General features: G+C 42.9%; 1 protein-coding gene across 2 annotated transcripts in view; it reads right to left on the reverse strand.

The window, feature by feature from the left end:
* LOC125904254 (membrane-associated guanylate kinase, WW and PDZ domain-containing protein 3) overlaps nucleotides 1-14,689 on the reverse strand; it is a 233,098-nt gene that overhangs the window by 12,296 nt on the left and 206,113 nt on the right. For both annotated transcript variants that reach the window (XM_049601925.1, XM_049602667.1), the window contains exons 9-17: nucleotides 14,353-14,544; nucleotides 11,563-12,210; nucleotides 8,266-8,297; nucleotides 7,416-7,581; nucleotides 7,229-7,323; nucleotides 4,706-4,913; nucleotides 3,775-3,957; nucleotides 1,668-1,853; nucleotides 1,196-1,292 (exon numbers count right to left, since the gene is read on the reverse strand). In XM_049601925.1, the coding sequence (XP_049457882.1) occupies nucleotides 1,196-1,292; nucleotides 1,668-1,853; nucleotides 3,775-3,957; nucleotides 4,706-4,913; nucleotides 7,229-7,323; nucleotides 7,416-7,581; nucleotides 8,266-8,297; nucleotides 11,563-12,210; nucleotides 14,353-14,544 (1,807 nt within the window). The remainder of the gene's footprint in view (nucleotides 1-1,195; nucleotides 1,293-1,667; nucleotides 1,854-3,774; nucleotides 3,958-4,705; nucleotides 4,914-7,228; nucleotides 7,324-7,415; nucleotides 7,582-8,265; nucleotides 8,298-11,562; nucleotides 12,211-14,352; nucleotides 14,545-14,689) is intronic.

Below are 14,689 nucleotides of genomic sequence, written 5' to 3' on the forward strand. Positions count from 1 at the left end.
CACAGTTTGTACTTTTAAAGGGACGGTTCAACCCCAAAATCAAAAATACATATTTTTCCTTTTACCTGTGGTGCTGTTTATCAGACATGATTGTTTTGGTGTGAGTTACAGTGTGTTGCAGATATCAACTGCAGAGACGTCTGCCGTCTCTCTAATATAATGGAACTAGATGGCACTCGGCTTGTGGTGCTCAAAGTGCCAAAAAATACATTTGAAAAACTCAACAGTAATGTCTTTTTCCAGAAATCATGATGTGGTTACTCCAAACGGAAACCCTCTGAGGCTGAGAAATAAAGCCACTGTGAAATTGCCAAGAAGTATTTTGAATGGGAAGTTGAGACTGGCTCCAAAACAGAGTCAATCCCCATGGACACCCGTGTTAAAATACCCAAATTTACAGCAGAAATAAACATGCTTACAGCCTTGTTCAAAAAATGGTTTTGGTCATTGTAGCTAAATCCAACTTTCTTCTCTCAGCTAATTTTTTGTCATTTTATTAACTTTTATTGTGTATTACAGAATTGTTTGATTTTATGATCTGTGGATACACTGCTGCTTTTTTTCTGTGTCTTGTAAGGTGTCCTTGAGTGCTCTGAAATGCGTCTATAAATAAAATGCATTATTATTAAATATTATTTATTAAGGCTTAAAGTTATACATACTTAAGGGCAGGCCTGCTTGAGTGCATCTACTCATGTACGAGAGGCTGGCAACAGCGTGAGATGTAAATATTAATGGTGTCCTCCTCAGCTGAGCTGTAATGTTAGCTAGAGTAGATGCACACTTCCTTATATGTGAGACACTGCTGTTGAGTTTTTCAAATGTATTTTTTGGCACCACAAGCTGAGTGCCATTTAGTCCCATTATACTGAAGAGAAGGCAGACATCTCTACAGCTGATACTTCCAACACTCTACAACTCACACCAAAACAGTCTAGATTAATAAATAGGACTAGGGCCAAGAGGAAAAATATGTATTTCTGATTTTGGGGTGAACTGTCCCTTTAAGGTTAAATGGTGTTGGTTCAAAAACTGAACTGCAAGAAGACCTTCTTACCTGTCTATAGCCTACTGAGTATAGTGAGTCTGAGTTAAAACCTACTGGTGTGCAAAACATTTTCAGACAGTGTCCCCTGCTGACTAAAGGCTTTGTTTTGTTTTTATTCTTTTCTTTAGTGTGAGAGCAGACTCTTACCGTTCATCCTGTAGCGCTGACCTTTGCCCCACGGCTCTGTGCTGAAGAGCTGGACTCTGTTTAGCTGAACTGGCTCCAGACGGAGGGCCCTTGTACTCTAAAATACATTTTCATATTACAGCAATCAGTGTATAAATTACTACGTATAGAAACTTTCTACAACATATTCATTTTAGCTAAAAATATTCATAATTTAAACCTCTTTAACATCCTGAAAAAAAGTAGCCTGCAAATTCTGAGCAGCATATCAGATTTAGATATCCTATAAATCCACTAGCATTACAGTGACATAAAAATGTGTTTAATTTTCATTCATTCAATCCGTTCAGAGGAACTGTGTCCACAGTTGGTTGCTTTGATTACCTGGCTGCCAAACTAATTCCCCCGTGCAGACAATAAATTCTAAACATTGAATTGAACTGGACTGATCACAAGGCCAACACACCACTATAACACCTGCAGAGATACTCACCATCCTCAGGAACCACAGTGAGGGTGACAACATTGCCAGCGTCTTTGATAAGCTGAACAATGTCATTGTGAGAGAGCTCGATGATGGAGCGCCCGTTGACCGCCGAGATACGATCTCCGACGTGCAGCAGGCCGCAGCGGTCGGTTGGACTTCCTTCAATGATCCGGCCAATTTTGTGCGGAATAACTGAAACAGTAGATATGAGGAGAAAAAAGACATTAAGACCCTGATGGAGTGGCCATTGTGTTGCATAATCTTTGAAATATATCTAGGAAGCCAACGTGATGGTGGACTCCGTAGTCAAAGCAAACCCTTTTAGCACCTGGACCTTTATGCTCTGCTGTTTCTCCTCTAATTAAACTCATCAGGCAGTTCAGGTCAGTCATTTTGAAGGGACAAACAAAGATGCAGCAGACATCAGATTTCTTCATGTGCTCTGTTAATTACCCTAAATAGTGCTTTAACAAGGGAAGATGATGTTCAAAGTCAGGTAAACATGACATTACTTCAAACAGACTTGCACAGTTCAAGGAAAACTCCACCTGCTGCTGTGGACGTCCAACGCTCAGCTGGAAAATATATCAGAAAAAGGTATTGCCTTTGCTCTTGAAACACAGACAGGTAGGTGGCAAATTCTCCTTCTGTCACATTCCAGTTTATCTTGAGCACAGCATGAGCCAAATCATGAGCTATACCTGCCTGCAGCATGTGGTGTCCATAGTTACTGAGACTAAGGTTTCTCTCTACTATTGTATTGAAAAAACAGACGCGTGAAAGACTGTGTGGGTTTATTTAAATCATTGCAAATTGGGGTCAAAGTGACCCTGGTTGGTTTCACTATATAAATATCACAAATCATGTTTACTTGAAATAACTGAAAATTAAAAAATACCAGAATCAGATCATGATAATTAAACTTTTAAGTACTAAAGGTGGATTGTACTTGGGATAAAAGCTGCAATTTGCATTAAAAAAAGTTTATTTTCATTTTACACAATATGCAAATTAACGTCCTAAAATAATAATTACCTTTTTTATTCTTTGTCAGATGACATTAATATGGTTTTGAGAATAAATAGGTTAACATTTTGCTATGATGCTTGTTTCTTACAGTAGTTCATTCTAGTCCTTGTGTGTTAAATATGTTGGTAAGATGACGGCCATGAAACATGGTTCCTCCAAATGGGCATGACCGATCCCCTGGCTCATGGACTATTATGATTATCATTATAAAGAATTATGAAAATTCATGAATGCTTTTAACTATAATTATGCAGTGCTACAACCTGATTTTAACGCCTTATTATAAGTATGTTTATAATGCATTATAGACAGGGGCGTAAGAGAAATACAGGTCAGTCAGGACCACTTCCATCAAAGAAAACTTTATTTCCATTTGCAGTATTATATTTGGCAGTATGGCTCTGTTCTGGGGCCTCTCTGTCTTTCCTCAGGCCTATGCAGAAAGCCTCTTTCATGCACCTCTGCCCTTCCATGTGCAAATGAGAAAAATCTGAGGCAGAGAGAGCACACCTCTCTGCCCTTCCATGTGCAATCGAGGAAAGCCTGAGACAGAGAGAACAACCCCCCTGCCCTTCCATGTGCCTACATGGAAAGCCTGAGACAGAGAGAACAACCCCCCCTGCCCTTCCATGTGCCTACATGGAAAGCCTAAGGTGGAGAGAGCAGCAGCAAAGACTCCCCCCAGGAACAGACCAGAGCAGCATCAACGACATTGATAAGTCAGACACAGCATAAAAAGGAGGAGCTGGGTGGAGGTGGGTTGCAAATCAGCTATCAGAGGAAGCAGCAACAGTAGGCAGGCCAGAGCAGTTTAAATAGGGCGCCCTGAATGAGATTCACCAACTGGTTGCATAGAAAGGAATCATGTGATCTATCAGCTGACTCCCTTCACTTCCATAAGTTGTTTGTTGTTTGAGATCAGCTGATGTAGCTGGGATGTGAACTGAGCTTGACATTGTGTCCTGCCTGAACTTACACTATACTAAATACGTTTCACATGTTTTCCCATCTATAAATACACTGTGCAAAGCTTTAAACGTAGATGGTGGATATTATTGTATGATTTGAGAGACTGGACTCTCACCTCCATGCGGCGGTTTACTCTTAGAGGTGAGGATGACAAAGCCGAAGCCCTCTGAGTCTTTGCGGTGGAGCGTGATGTCAAAAGACTCGTGGTCCAGAGCGCTGGGCATCGGCAGGCGAGGTAGCTTGGGAGAACCGTTCACCAGCACTGGAGCCATTTCTTGAGCCTCCTCCTCTGTCGCATCTATAATAAAAAGGATACAGATCCTAATGTGTTTGTGTTTGGAGCGGCTCTGTTTGTATTTGCTTGTGTGGGTGTGTGCGTTCCTGAGGGTTTTTTACAGAACAGTCTGGAGTTTATTGTGTATTCATGTACAAGAAATATGCAAATAAAAGTGGTGTCTTGTAACTGGATATTATAAACAAAGTCACAGTGCTGCAGTGTGATCTACAGATTGTGGATGTTGAAAGTGGTTGCCAATGGCTACCGGCGACAACGTTGGCGAAGGGATAACTACTCAAACATTCAGTGCAAGGCCTCTGTTCCCTGAATCCATGGCTGAGGCTGTGATCACTTGTGATAAAACAAACAGCATCTCCTGTCCTCAAAATGTTTCCCTGGATTTTACACTGATTAACTGTGAGTTTCTGTGCTCTTGTCTTTGGTCAGCTACACCGGCTGTCTGCACTAACTACTGAGTTCATCATCTATTCTTAGTGCATACATCTATTTTTAACCAAACAGCTGTTGTTCCTGTAAAATATAAAATGCATCACTTCTTGTGTGCCAGAGGATTTTTTCTCAGAGAAACCCTATGAGACACTGAGTGGTTAGAATGACAAAGTTTTCATGATTTTGACACTCTTGCTGATTATTTGATCAAAAAAGCAACAAAACACAGCTTTCATATATTATCATAAACATGTCAGGTTATTACTTCAGTAGATGCAAATAAAATATTGGGTCAGGTGTTGTTCTGCTTGTAACTCACCCCTGTAGATGACCTTCCTGCGTACAGTTAACATGACTTGACCATTACGGGCAGCATTGGTCATCAGATCCAAGACTTGCTTATGCGAACGACCTTTGACCATCACGCCATCGATGCCAATGAGCTCATCTCCGGCTCTCAGACGACCATCTTTCTCTGCAGCTCCGTTGGGCACGATGGCCCCAATGTACACCTGGGGGAACACATTCTGAAAGAGGGTTAATATATGGAGAACTGGCCTTGGAGAAAATGGGTAATTTAATTATTTTTACATGAATACTTCAACCACAAAATTATCGTTTGTATATGAAGTACTCACACTGTGTTACATTGAATATGTTAAGAAAACACTTTTTTTTGTGCGTGCCTCCACGGTGAATGAAGAATCCAAAAATGCAGAAAATGTTTTGACGAATTCAAGTCAAAGTGGGCTACGTTTATTCATTCATTTTCTATTACTGCTTATTCTGTTACAAGTTGCAGGGGGCTGGAGCCTATCCCAGCTGACATTGGGTGAGAGGCAGGGTACACCCTGGACAGGTCACCAGACTATCACAGGGCTGACACATAGAGACAGACAACCATTCACACTCACATTCACACCTACGGACAATTTAGAGTCACCAGTTAACCTGCATGTCTTTGGACTGTGGGAGGAAGCTGGAGTACCTGGAGAAAACCCACGCTGACACAGGGAGAACATGCAGACTCTGCACAGAAGGGCTCCCCCACCCCGGAGTTCAAACCAGGAACGAGGCAACAATGCTAACCACTGCACCACCATGCTACATTTAAAACAGTGACAGTAAAACTAAATCAAAATATCCGTTTGAAAACTCTCACACAACTCGTGCAGTATAATTCAAATCTCATTATTTACATACTATTTAATTCACTACCACATACGAGTAGCCACAAACCAAAAATCAATGTTGAGTTATTTTAAGAACCTAGAGTAGCATGAAGTATTTGACATACATATAAAGTGATGTATGTCATAATTTTGCAAGATGATAAATACGTCATAAGTTACATTAATGAGATTTACTTAGTTTACACTAATTTATCTTTTTTAAAACTGAACCAGGAACTTTTGCTGTCTAACCTAACAAAGTAAACCCAAAAATGAAGTAAACATATACTGAAAGTTTATTTTGAAACCAGTCTGTCTGCATTTAATGAGCGTAAACTATAAATTTCCTGTGAACGCTGAAGTTTATTTTGAAAAGATAACATGTATGTAACAAGTGGAAATTGACACACCATCCCTGAGCGTCCAAAACTGACACAAAAGGGGTACCTAGAGCACAGTGGCGGCTGCTGGTCTTTCAAACAGGGGAAGCTTACTTAGCTAAGTTTACATCAATACATTTGTCATATTGTAGCGAGGCAGTAACTTATAAAAGGAACATTTAATTGGGGCCGTTTTTCAACCACACTCATGCCATAGAACCACAGCAAAACACACCTCAAAGATTTTCAGATGGGTTTACAAATGGTGAAAATGAGCTTTATCGCTTATGGAAATAAGGAACTCCAGACAGCACTGTCAGAAGACTCCACTCGCAAATATCCACATGGGACTGAGCTCGAATTGCGACGATGCCAGTGTGTATTTCCAAAGCGCTGTCAATCACAAAGGGGTTCAGCCAACAATTCCTCCAATCATCATGCATACACCAAGCGTCCTCTCCTGCCTACCGCCCCATTAGGTCCCAGGGAAGTTGAGCCTCCCTGGAAGTGACGATTTTGTCGCATGTATCCAATGACCATCTCGCTTTGCTGCATGAAAAACACCTGCTCAGCGCTGTCTCATAGGAATTCTTGGAGGCTCAGTGTCCACCGTGCTGACACGAGAATGTATGACATGGAGGTCACATTTGAAAACTGGTGACAAACAGCTGACGTTTGAACATCATAGTCATGATGTTAAACGCATCCTAGCGCACGTTTAATGCAATGTAAATTCTTATTTTAATGTACATTTAATGGTGCATGAAATTTTAGGGGAAGTTCAGCCTCCCTTGTTGTCTCAGAGCAATCGCCCCTGCTAGAGCATCATAGTTTGATGAGTAGAGCATCAATACTGGACAAGTGGGGAATGAAAATGTGTTGGCTTGTCCAGGCACGCTACTTGTCCATGTGTGAGACTGTTTATGTGGAAGTGTTTTAAATAGAAAGGCCTGTAACAAAAATACATGTGTTTGGGAAGTACTGAACACACGACTGGATGAATGAGACTTGGATTATACTGTGTGAGTTGTGTGAGAGTTTGTAAACGGATGCTTCAATATGCTGTTTTAAACATGGACCCCTGTGACTTGAATTCATCATGATTTGCTCCATTTTTGGGAGAAAACGTTTTTTTTCCCCAAATTCACCATAACACAGGGTGAGTAACTGATATACAAATGATCACTTTGTGAGTAAAGTATTCCTTTAAGGCATTTAAAATTAATCTAATATTTCAGCAGAATTTTTCCATAACAGAGATTAAAATTCTTGAGTGTTGTATTTACTTACTGGCTGTTGTGGACCCTCTCCTCCAAGAACACGGAAGCCAAATCCTGTTTCAATGTCTCTCTTGAGAAAAACATCAATGTCTTTGGTGTGAGGCTCTGTGGATAAGTGAGGGATCAAGGTTTCAAGTTGAGCTGGACACAAGGTTAAAAAGCAACCTCTGAGAACAACCGATGGTGCGTTCACTTACGTCTGCTCTCCAGCAGGGCTTTGGACTTCAGGTACATCTCTGTGACGTCTCGTTTGGGGGAGTCGGCGGAGCGCAGGGTGCTCGTGTTGGAGTGGTAAGGCAGGGCCTGGGGGGTGGAGTCTACGATACCGTCCAGAGTCTCTGTACTGGCCGTCATTTCCTGTCTCTGAGAGAGAATACAGGTGCCATTAAAACCACATACTGCTTTGGGTATCATAATTTTTGAACATATTAATTTCAAATTTTCATTAGATCCCACATCCTTTGGTATTCACCTTTGAAGGACACCACACGATTTATGGATCGTCTCCACAGCTCATTATCTCAGACAAGTGTCTGAGTATCTGATAGTGATAGATTACTAAAAGCAATAAAGGTCACTGGCTCTTTTTATAACATAGCCTGTTTCACTTTACGTTCCTTTAATGTTTTAAAGGCTAAGCAATGAGATCTGAACGTAATATAAATTCCATGTGAAAAAAGATTTCCCCATGGCTGTGACAGGCCTATTCAGACAGAAAGGGCAACTTCTTTATCTAAAACTGTTGTATTAATAATACCACCATATCTAAAGAGGCTCATCCATGCTTCATTACCATTGCAATCCCCTGACAATAGCCCTAAGAATACGAATACTGAAAGGAAGTAATTAAGACCGTTTTTCAGAGCAAACAAAAGGAGGCGCCCAGAAACATAATCAATATTCAAATTTATTGCTATCATTTAATTCGATGCAACAGAGGCTTACTGGTTAAGCTGAAGGACAAAAAGCTTTGAAATTAAATTGAAGGATAAGTCCCCGAGGGGAAACAATAGTGAGGAAATGGGGAAAGATATGTTTTTTACTCACAGGCTTTAGGCTCTTCACAGGGGATGTTTGACCTTTGGAGAGACACAGATAGACAACAGGAATATGGTAAGAAATGCAGATATGATTTGGAACAACAGTCACCGAGGCGCCGTCCACCAGATGGCACTGCCTCTCTGGCTGAGAGACGCCAGCAGCAGTGAGCACAAAAATAAACCAGTGAGCTGCTCTAAACTCAAGAGGTGTACTCACTAAAGAATGCTCCATTAGGGAATATGCATCCATGTGCGATTAAAGATACATAGGGAATATAAAGGTAGTACATGTGCTGGAGTGCTGACTACACAGTGGAAGCCCACTGCAGGGCCAAGGAAGCGGGTGAGAGCATTAGAGATTCATGCATATAATTCAATGACCGATAATTCTCTCTGTTCGCCGTACAGTACACCCACACGTTCCATCTCAGGCGCTCAGATTGTTCCCTACAGATCATCTCTTACAGCCCCCCCCCCCCCCCCCCACTCCCCTCCCATCGACTCCCCGCATTAACTGGATTAACAAACACTCCTCTGGAGCCCACAGCGCTGTGGGGCCGGACCAACACTTGGCTTGATGAGGGGTTAATGGAGCTTGATGTAAAAGGGGAGACGCAGCGGCATTTTTCCGCTTTACTGCGAAATTCCCAATCCAACATCAGAGTCATCAAAGGCAAATAAAAAGACGCTAAGCACACACCTGAAAAACACCCACTCCCATCACTTATTTCCTTCCATTCGCTCTCTAAGATCCGCTCTTCTTCTGCTCAGTGATGCCCACCACACACACACGCACACGTAGGGATCCTCTTCCAAGCCAAAGGCCAATGTCTAATGAGGGTTAAAGCTGGCATTAGCTCTTCAATTGGTCAGGCTGGGTGAAGCTGAGCCCGGCTCTGCTTTGACTGTGGGGTCATGTGGTGCAACAGTGGAGTAGGACATGGTGATGGTGGCACAGCAGTGAGGGTGAGTAGTGTGGGTGTTTGCGAGAAGAGAGAGGAGGGTTGGGGGTGCGGCTGTGGGGAGGAGGCCCCTGGGGACCTTCCCTCTATAGACGTTTAGCCATGGCTCTTTAAGGGGCCATGGATATAGAGGCATGCAGAAGTCCCCCACGCTCCGCTGATGATCAAAGCCAATCCGGGGTTCATCGACTTACGCAGTGAATCCCCGGGGCAGCTGGAGATGATGTAGGAGACATTTGAAGGGTGCCTACCCTCCTCCCTCTCTTCTTTGGATTGAAGCCCCACACTTATGTAATTCCTGCTCTCTGACTTGTAACAGACTGCATTACGCCTCAATGGGAGACGTCATAAACAGAGCTGGGTTGAGTGGAAACACACAGGAGGAATGCTCAGGAAATGCTTCGATGTAAACGTGAAGAAGCTGCATGTGATTGCTAGAGAAAGGGCTCAATCGCATCGAGTGTGATCCTTATATGCTGCGGAAGTGCAGGTGGATCTATTCAGCTAAAAAAAAAAAAAAAAAAGGCAGCAGTCTCTAATGTGGTGACCTCAGACAGACCGCAGACACAGTGGCATCACCCAGGCTTCTACAGAACAACAGTGTGGTCAGTCAGTGCCCCCCAACCAGCCACAACACGCCCCTCACCTCCTGTCAGTATCAGCACGCTGACCTCACCTCCCAGGGGCACTGTTGAGGTTGTATTGACAGCAATAGCAAATTATGTCACACACAAGAGGGCATTAATTCATCAGAATAAAGGATGGATAGAATGGTAGGAGGAGGACTTAGATACACAGACAGAGAGAGAAACAACATAAATATACAGGCATTCATCTGCCAGATAAATAGACTATGCTGTTCTCATTCACTGTTTGTCTGTATACCTACGAGAAGTAAATACTCCAGAAGTTGTGTATAACCCACGTAATTGTAAAGGCTGCAATCATGTGACCAATGTGCTAACTGGAGTGAAGAAGGAAGTCGTCTAATGGGTGAAAGTTGGCGTAGAAAATCTGTTGTAGTGGTGGATGGGTCAAACAAACACAGGACTTTTTCCCAGGAGACCAGTGTTTGTTTCCCGTGTGAAACTAAGTGAACTTTAAGTTATTATAAGGTATGCTGTCAACATGTTTCTTTTTCTAAACCTTACTTACTGTCTTTTCCTGATCGTAATCTGCCCAACTTTACCTGCCTAAACCTGACTTAACATAACTTTATGTTAAGTACATGACATGATGACACCCAGCCGTGTTTCTTTTCCTAAACATAATCTACATAACTCTATTTGCTTAAACCTTACTTACATAGCTTTATGTTTTTCTTCTATGTTTCCACTTACATATGTGACTGGTGTCTGCATATCTGTAAATATATGGATGATGCCTCTAGTGTCCAACACAAGGAAGTGCATGTATTTACGGATGCATAGAAATCTGCTAAAAACTACCTGTAACCATGGGGGAGAGGCTGATTTTGTCTGTTTTTTCGCTTGATGATCAACACAGACAACTGAATTGAAGGAAATAGCCTGTTCGCCAGTTAGCAGCCTGTTAGATAAGGCAGTACACTGTTATATGGTCTCTCCAAAATCCACCGCAAAAGTTCAAAGGGGGGCCAAAATATTAGGGAGAGGTGGAATTTCACAGGCACATCGGATATAACAGAGATTCCCATAGGAATAAATGTACTTCCAGTTGACTTGCCTCCGCACACATACTTAAGTGGAAACGAGGCGTAAGTACATAACATAATGAAAGCCAACCGTGTTTGTGTTTGTAAACCTAACCCACAAAACTTTCCTTGCCTAAACCTAATGTACATAACTTTGCGCCAAGTATGTAACATGACAACATTATTCACTGGGTGCTAATATGTAGCATAAAGAGCAAAAGTCAGTGGAAGGAGTTCTTTTAGGGTGGTGGATGGGTCAAATAAACACAAGATTTTCCCCCAGAAGACCAGTGTTCGCGTTCGCTTTAAGACCAAAGTGAACTTTGAGTTATTTTAAGGTTACCAAGTTTCTTTTCCTAAATCTGACCTATCGAACTTTACTTTCTTAAACTAAACCTACGTAACTTTACTTGCCTAGAACTTAGTTATGTAACTTAATGTTAAGTAGGTAACATGACGATGCCCAACCACAGTTCTTTTCCTAAACCTAACCTACGTAACTTCACATTAAGTTAATTACCTCAAGTCAAGTACGTAACATGATGACTCGTTTGGGTTCTAATTTGTTGGATATCATACCAACCATTGTAAGGTGATATGTTGGATAGACAGACAGACAGGTCAGTGACAAAGACACATAAAGAGATGTATTGTTCTTTCAGTCTCTCACCTCCTCGCAACACTAGCACGTTGACCTCGCTGCCCACTGGTAAGTCTTTGAGAATGTCCACCACTTGGGCGTGACTCAGCGTTTGGACATTTTGCCTGTTGATCTCCTTGATGACATCTCCTTTCTGCAGGCCACGGCACCACTGGGCATCCAGGATCATCTTCACCTTCTGACCCAGCGGGCAGTCAGCAATAGCGAACCCAAATCCTCCAGGCCCTTTGACGAGCGGCACGCTCACCAGCTCTGGTTGCAGCATCCCTGCGGCCACTTCTCCCCGCTCCCCCTGCCTCCCGTTAGGCAGGGCCGCCACCACGGGCCGGCCGCTAGCATCTGTAGTGACGTAATGGAGCTCCTGCGAGGAGCCGTGGAGGACGTCGCCTTTCACAAGCAGGGGCTGTCCATTGATGAGGGGCACAGCTGTCACAACCTCTCCGCCATGCAGGGCCTGCTGGGGCTGAGTGGTCGGTGGGGGAGGAGGAGGTGGGAGAGGGTCGTCGCTGTCTAGATCTACATCTGGAGGAAGCGGGTAACCACGGCAGAGAACCATGTCGACATACTGGTTGATGGGAATGGACTGGAACATCTGCACCACCTCTGGATGGGTTTTCCCCAGCACAGACATCCCGTTAATCTCAACAATCACATCACCTAAAACAGAGATATGAAAAGAAAGAAAGTGACACAGGGAGTTTCTCCTCTGGTATTTAATCTAGACATCATGTCTCTACATTTCTTTGGAAAGGGCTGACTCCTTTTGTCAGATGGGTGTTTCTTCTAAAATGTCCCTTTCCTTTTCTCTGCTTTCTCATATTTTCATTTTTGGCAGCTCCCTGTACCTCTCCCTTCCCTTTTATCTTCAGTCTACCATTTATTCCTACTACATCCCTGTCCCTCCTTCACAAGATCATTGTTGAACAGACCTGAACAGCACTTTCTGCCACAACTACACGGAAGGGAGACGGGTGTGGATTTCCATCAAATCGTACCATTGTAACCATCAAACACACATACACACACAGAGCTCACAGCTGTTGGTTTATGTAGGCAGCCGCGAGGCAATGACAAGATCAGAAACTAAACAACAAAGACGTTACAAGGCTTCACACCCACCATAATCACACTGTCTGCTATAAACTATACCCTTGACAGAGCTAGAGTTGTTGTTATTGCCTTACTGAGCTCATGGGACAGTGTTAGGTTAAGTGAACACTACAGAGGTAAAATTAAGACCTGCAGGTGCATCGTGATCGCACAGTTGGAACAAGCTGGCTGCAAAATACACATTTTCGTAATATCCCAGAAATTAGAAGCAATAAACTCATAGCCAGCTTAGTTAATTTCAAAGGTCCAGTGCGTAGGATTTAGCGGGATATATGGCCGAAAAGGAGAGTGATATAATAAGTATGTTTTCTTTAGTGTATAATCACCGGAAAATAAAAATGGTTTTGTTTTCATTACCTCAGAATGAGCTGTTTATATCTAAACAGGGAGTCCTTCATGTTGCACTACCCTGTTTCTACTGTAGCCCAGAACGGACAAACCAAACACTGGCTCTAGATAGTGGGTGCGGTTACACGATGGCTTCTCATTCAGAATGAAATAAATCTGAATGAAATCATTCGGAATTAAAGTCTTTCCAGGTAGTTTACATGGGTAATATGATGGTTTACACGGGAGATCAGTTTAATCACCTTTTAATTGCCTGTATTCAGGTCCACGCAAGGTTTGGGGCAGGGAAGATTTCTGATTGGATAGGGGGCGGGCAGATGTTACGTGTTTACGTTTACCAGAAGAAGAAAACACTGTAGTCCTCGCTCCGGATAACAAGATGCTTGACAATGCCGTTCTTAGTGCCTTTTTCGGGCTTGTTTTGCTTATATTCTTGAAGCAGCAGTACGACAACAACCGTGTTCTGCTAATGCTTCGTCTGTTGAGGAGGAGAAGAGAGGTAGAAGGTCGAAGAAGTGAGATAGAAGACCGTGCTGTGGCGTATGGAAACCGGTGAATGCAACGAGTCCGACTGCTCTATCTCAGCCCGTTGCTATGCACGCTACATACGTCATCGCGCCAGAAGGGCAAGGAAACGAGCATGCGCAGAAAGACCGGAATGAACTTAAAGAGGAATGAGTGTATACAAGTGCAAGAAATTCTTTCATTCGGAATAAGAAACGGAATATTCCAGCACCTTACATCGGATTGAATTTTCAATCGCATTGGCCATTTTCATTCCGAATTAGGTGTCTACAAGATCACTTTTAATAGGAATGAACTTTCTTTCTGAATGAAAAGGGAATTAAACTGTCCATGTAAACGCACTCAGTGTCTTTTGTGTTTTTGCGGTGGCCACCATAGTTAGCTGCGGATTATCTGACTCCCAGCATGAGCCTCCTGAATGTCTGGTCTTAAGTTATCAGAGGAAAACGGTGAGCTCATATTAGCAGATGCTGGGCTAGCGGCCCGTCTGTGATAAGCCAACAGCATCAGAGAAACACTGATTTGTAACATGAAACTACTTTATTCAGTATTTTTACTGGTTTTAATCACCTGGTCCATTTGTTTTAGAGAGGAGGGGACCTCTGTGGATATTTCAGCTCCTGCTAAAAACCTCCTGAACAATAAACACTGAAGAAATTCTAACTGAAAGAAGTCTCAGCTGGTTGCAGTCTGCAATCCTCACCACTAAATGCCACTAAATCCCCCTAAATTTTACAAACTGCTCCTTTAAGTATTTATTTGAGCAGGAATATCACATCTCCGTATTGTGTGTACATCTGCAAAGGTTTTGCTCACCAGACGCCATCTTGTTGTCGTGTGCAGCAGGGCCGTCGCTGAGCACGTTTTTCACCTGCAGAAACTCATCCGTGCGGTCACCTCCGATGATGGTAAATCCAAATCCCTGGGAGCTCTTCTTCAGTGCTGTGTGGTACATCTCACCCTTCAGTTCGCTGGGGTCTGAGGTGAAGCCAAATGCACCTCCCTTACCTGCAAACAAAGTGCACATGTAACCATAACGTGTGTAAAATGGTAATGTGTTTCAATAGCGCGTGGAGAGGGAGATGCACCATAGAGAGAAAGCCTGAGTGAATGACAAGCTTTATCAAATCCAAGTGAAATCTCCAAACAGAGG

The sequence above is a fragment of the Epinephelus fuscoguttatus genome, linkage group LG1 (assembly GCF_011397635.1).
Source record: "Epinephelus fuscoguttatus linkage group LG1, E.fuscoguttatus.final_Chr_v1".
Classification (NCBI taxonomy): Eukaryota; Metazoa; Chordata; class Actinopteri; order Perciformes; family Serranidae; genus Epinephelus; species Epinephelus fuscoguttatus.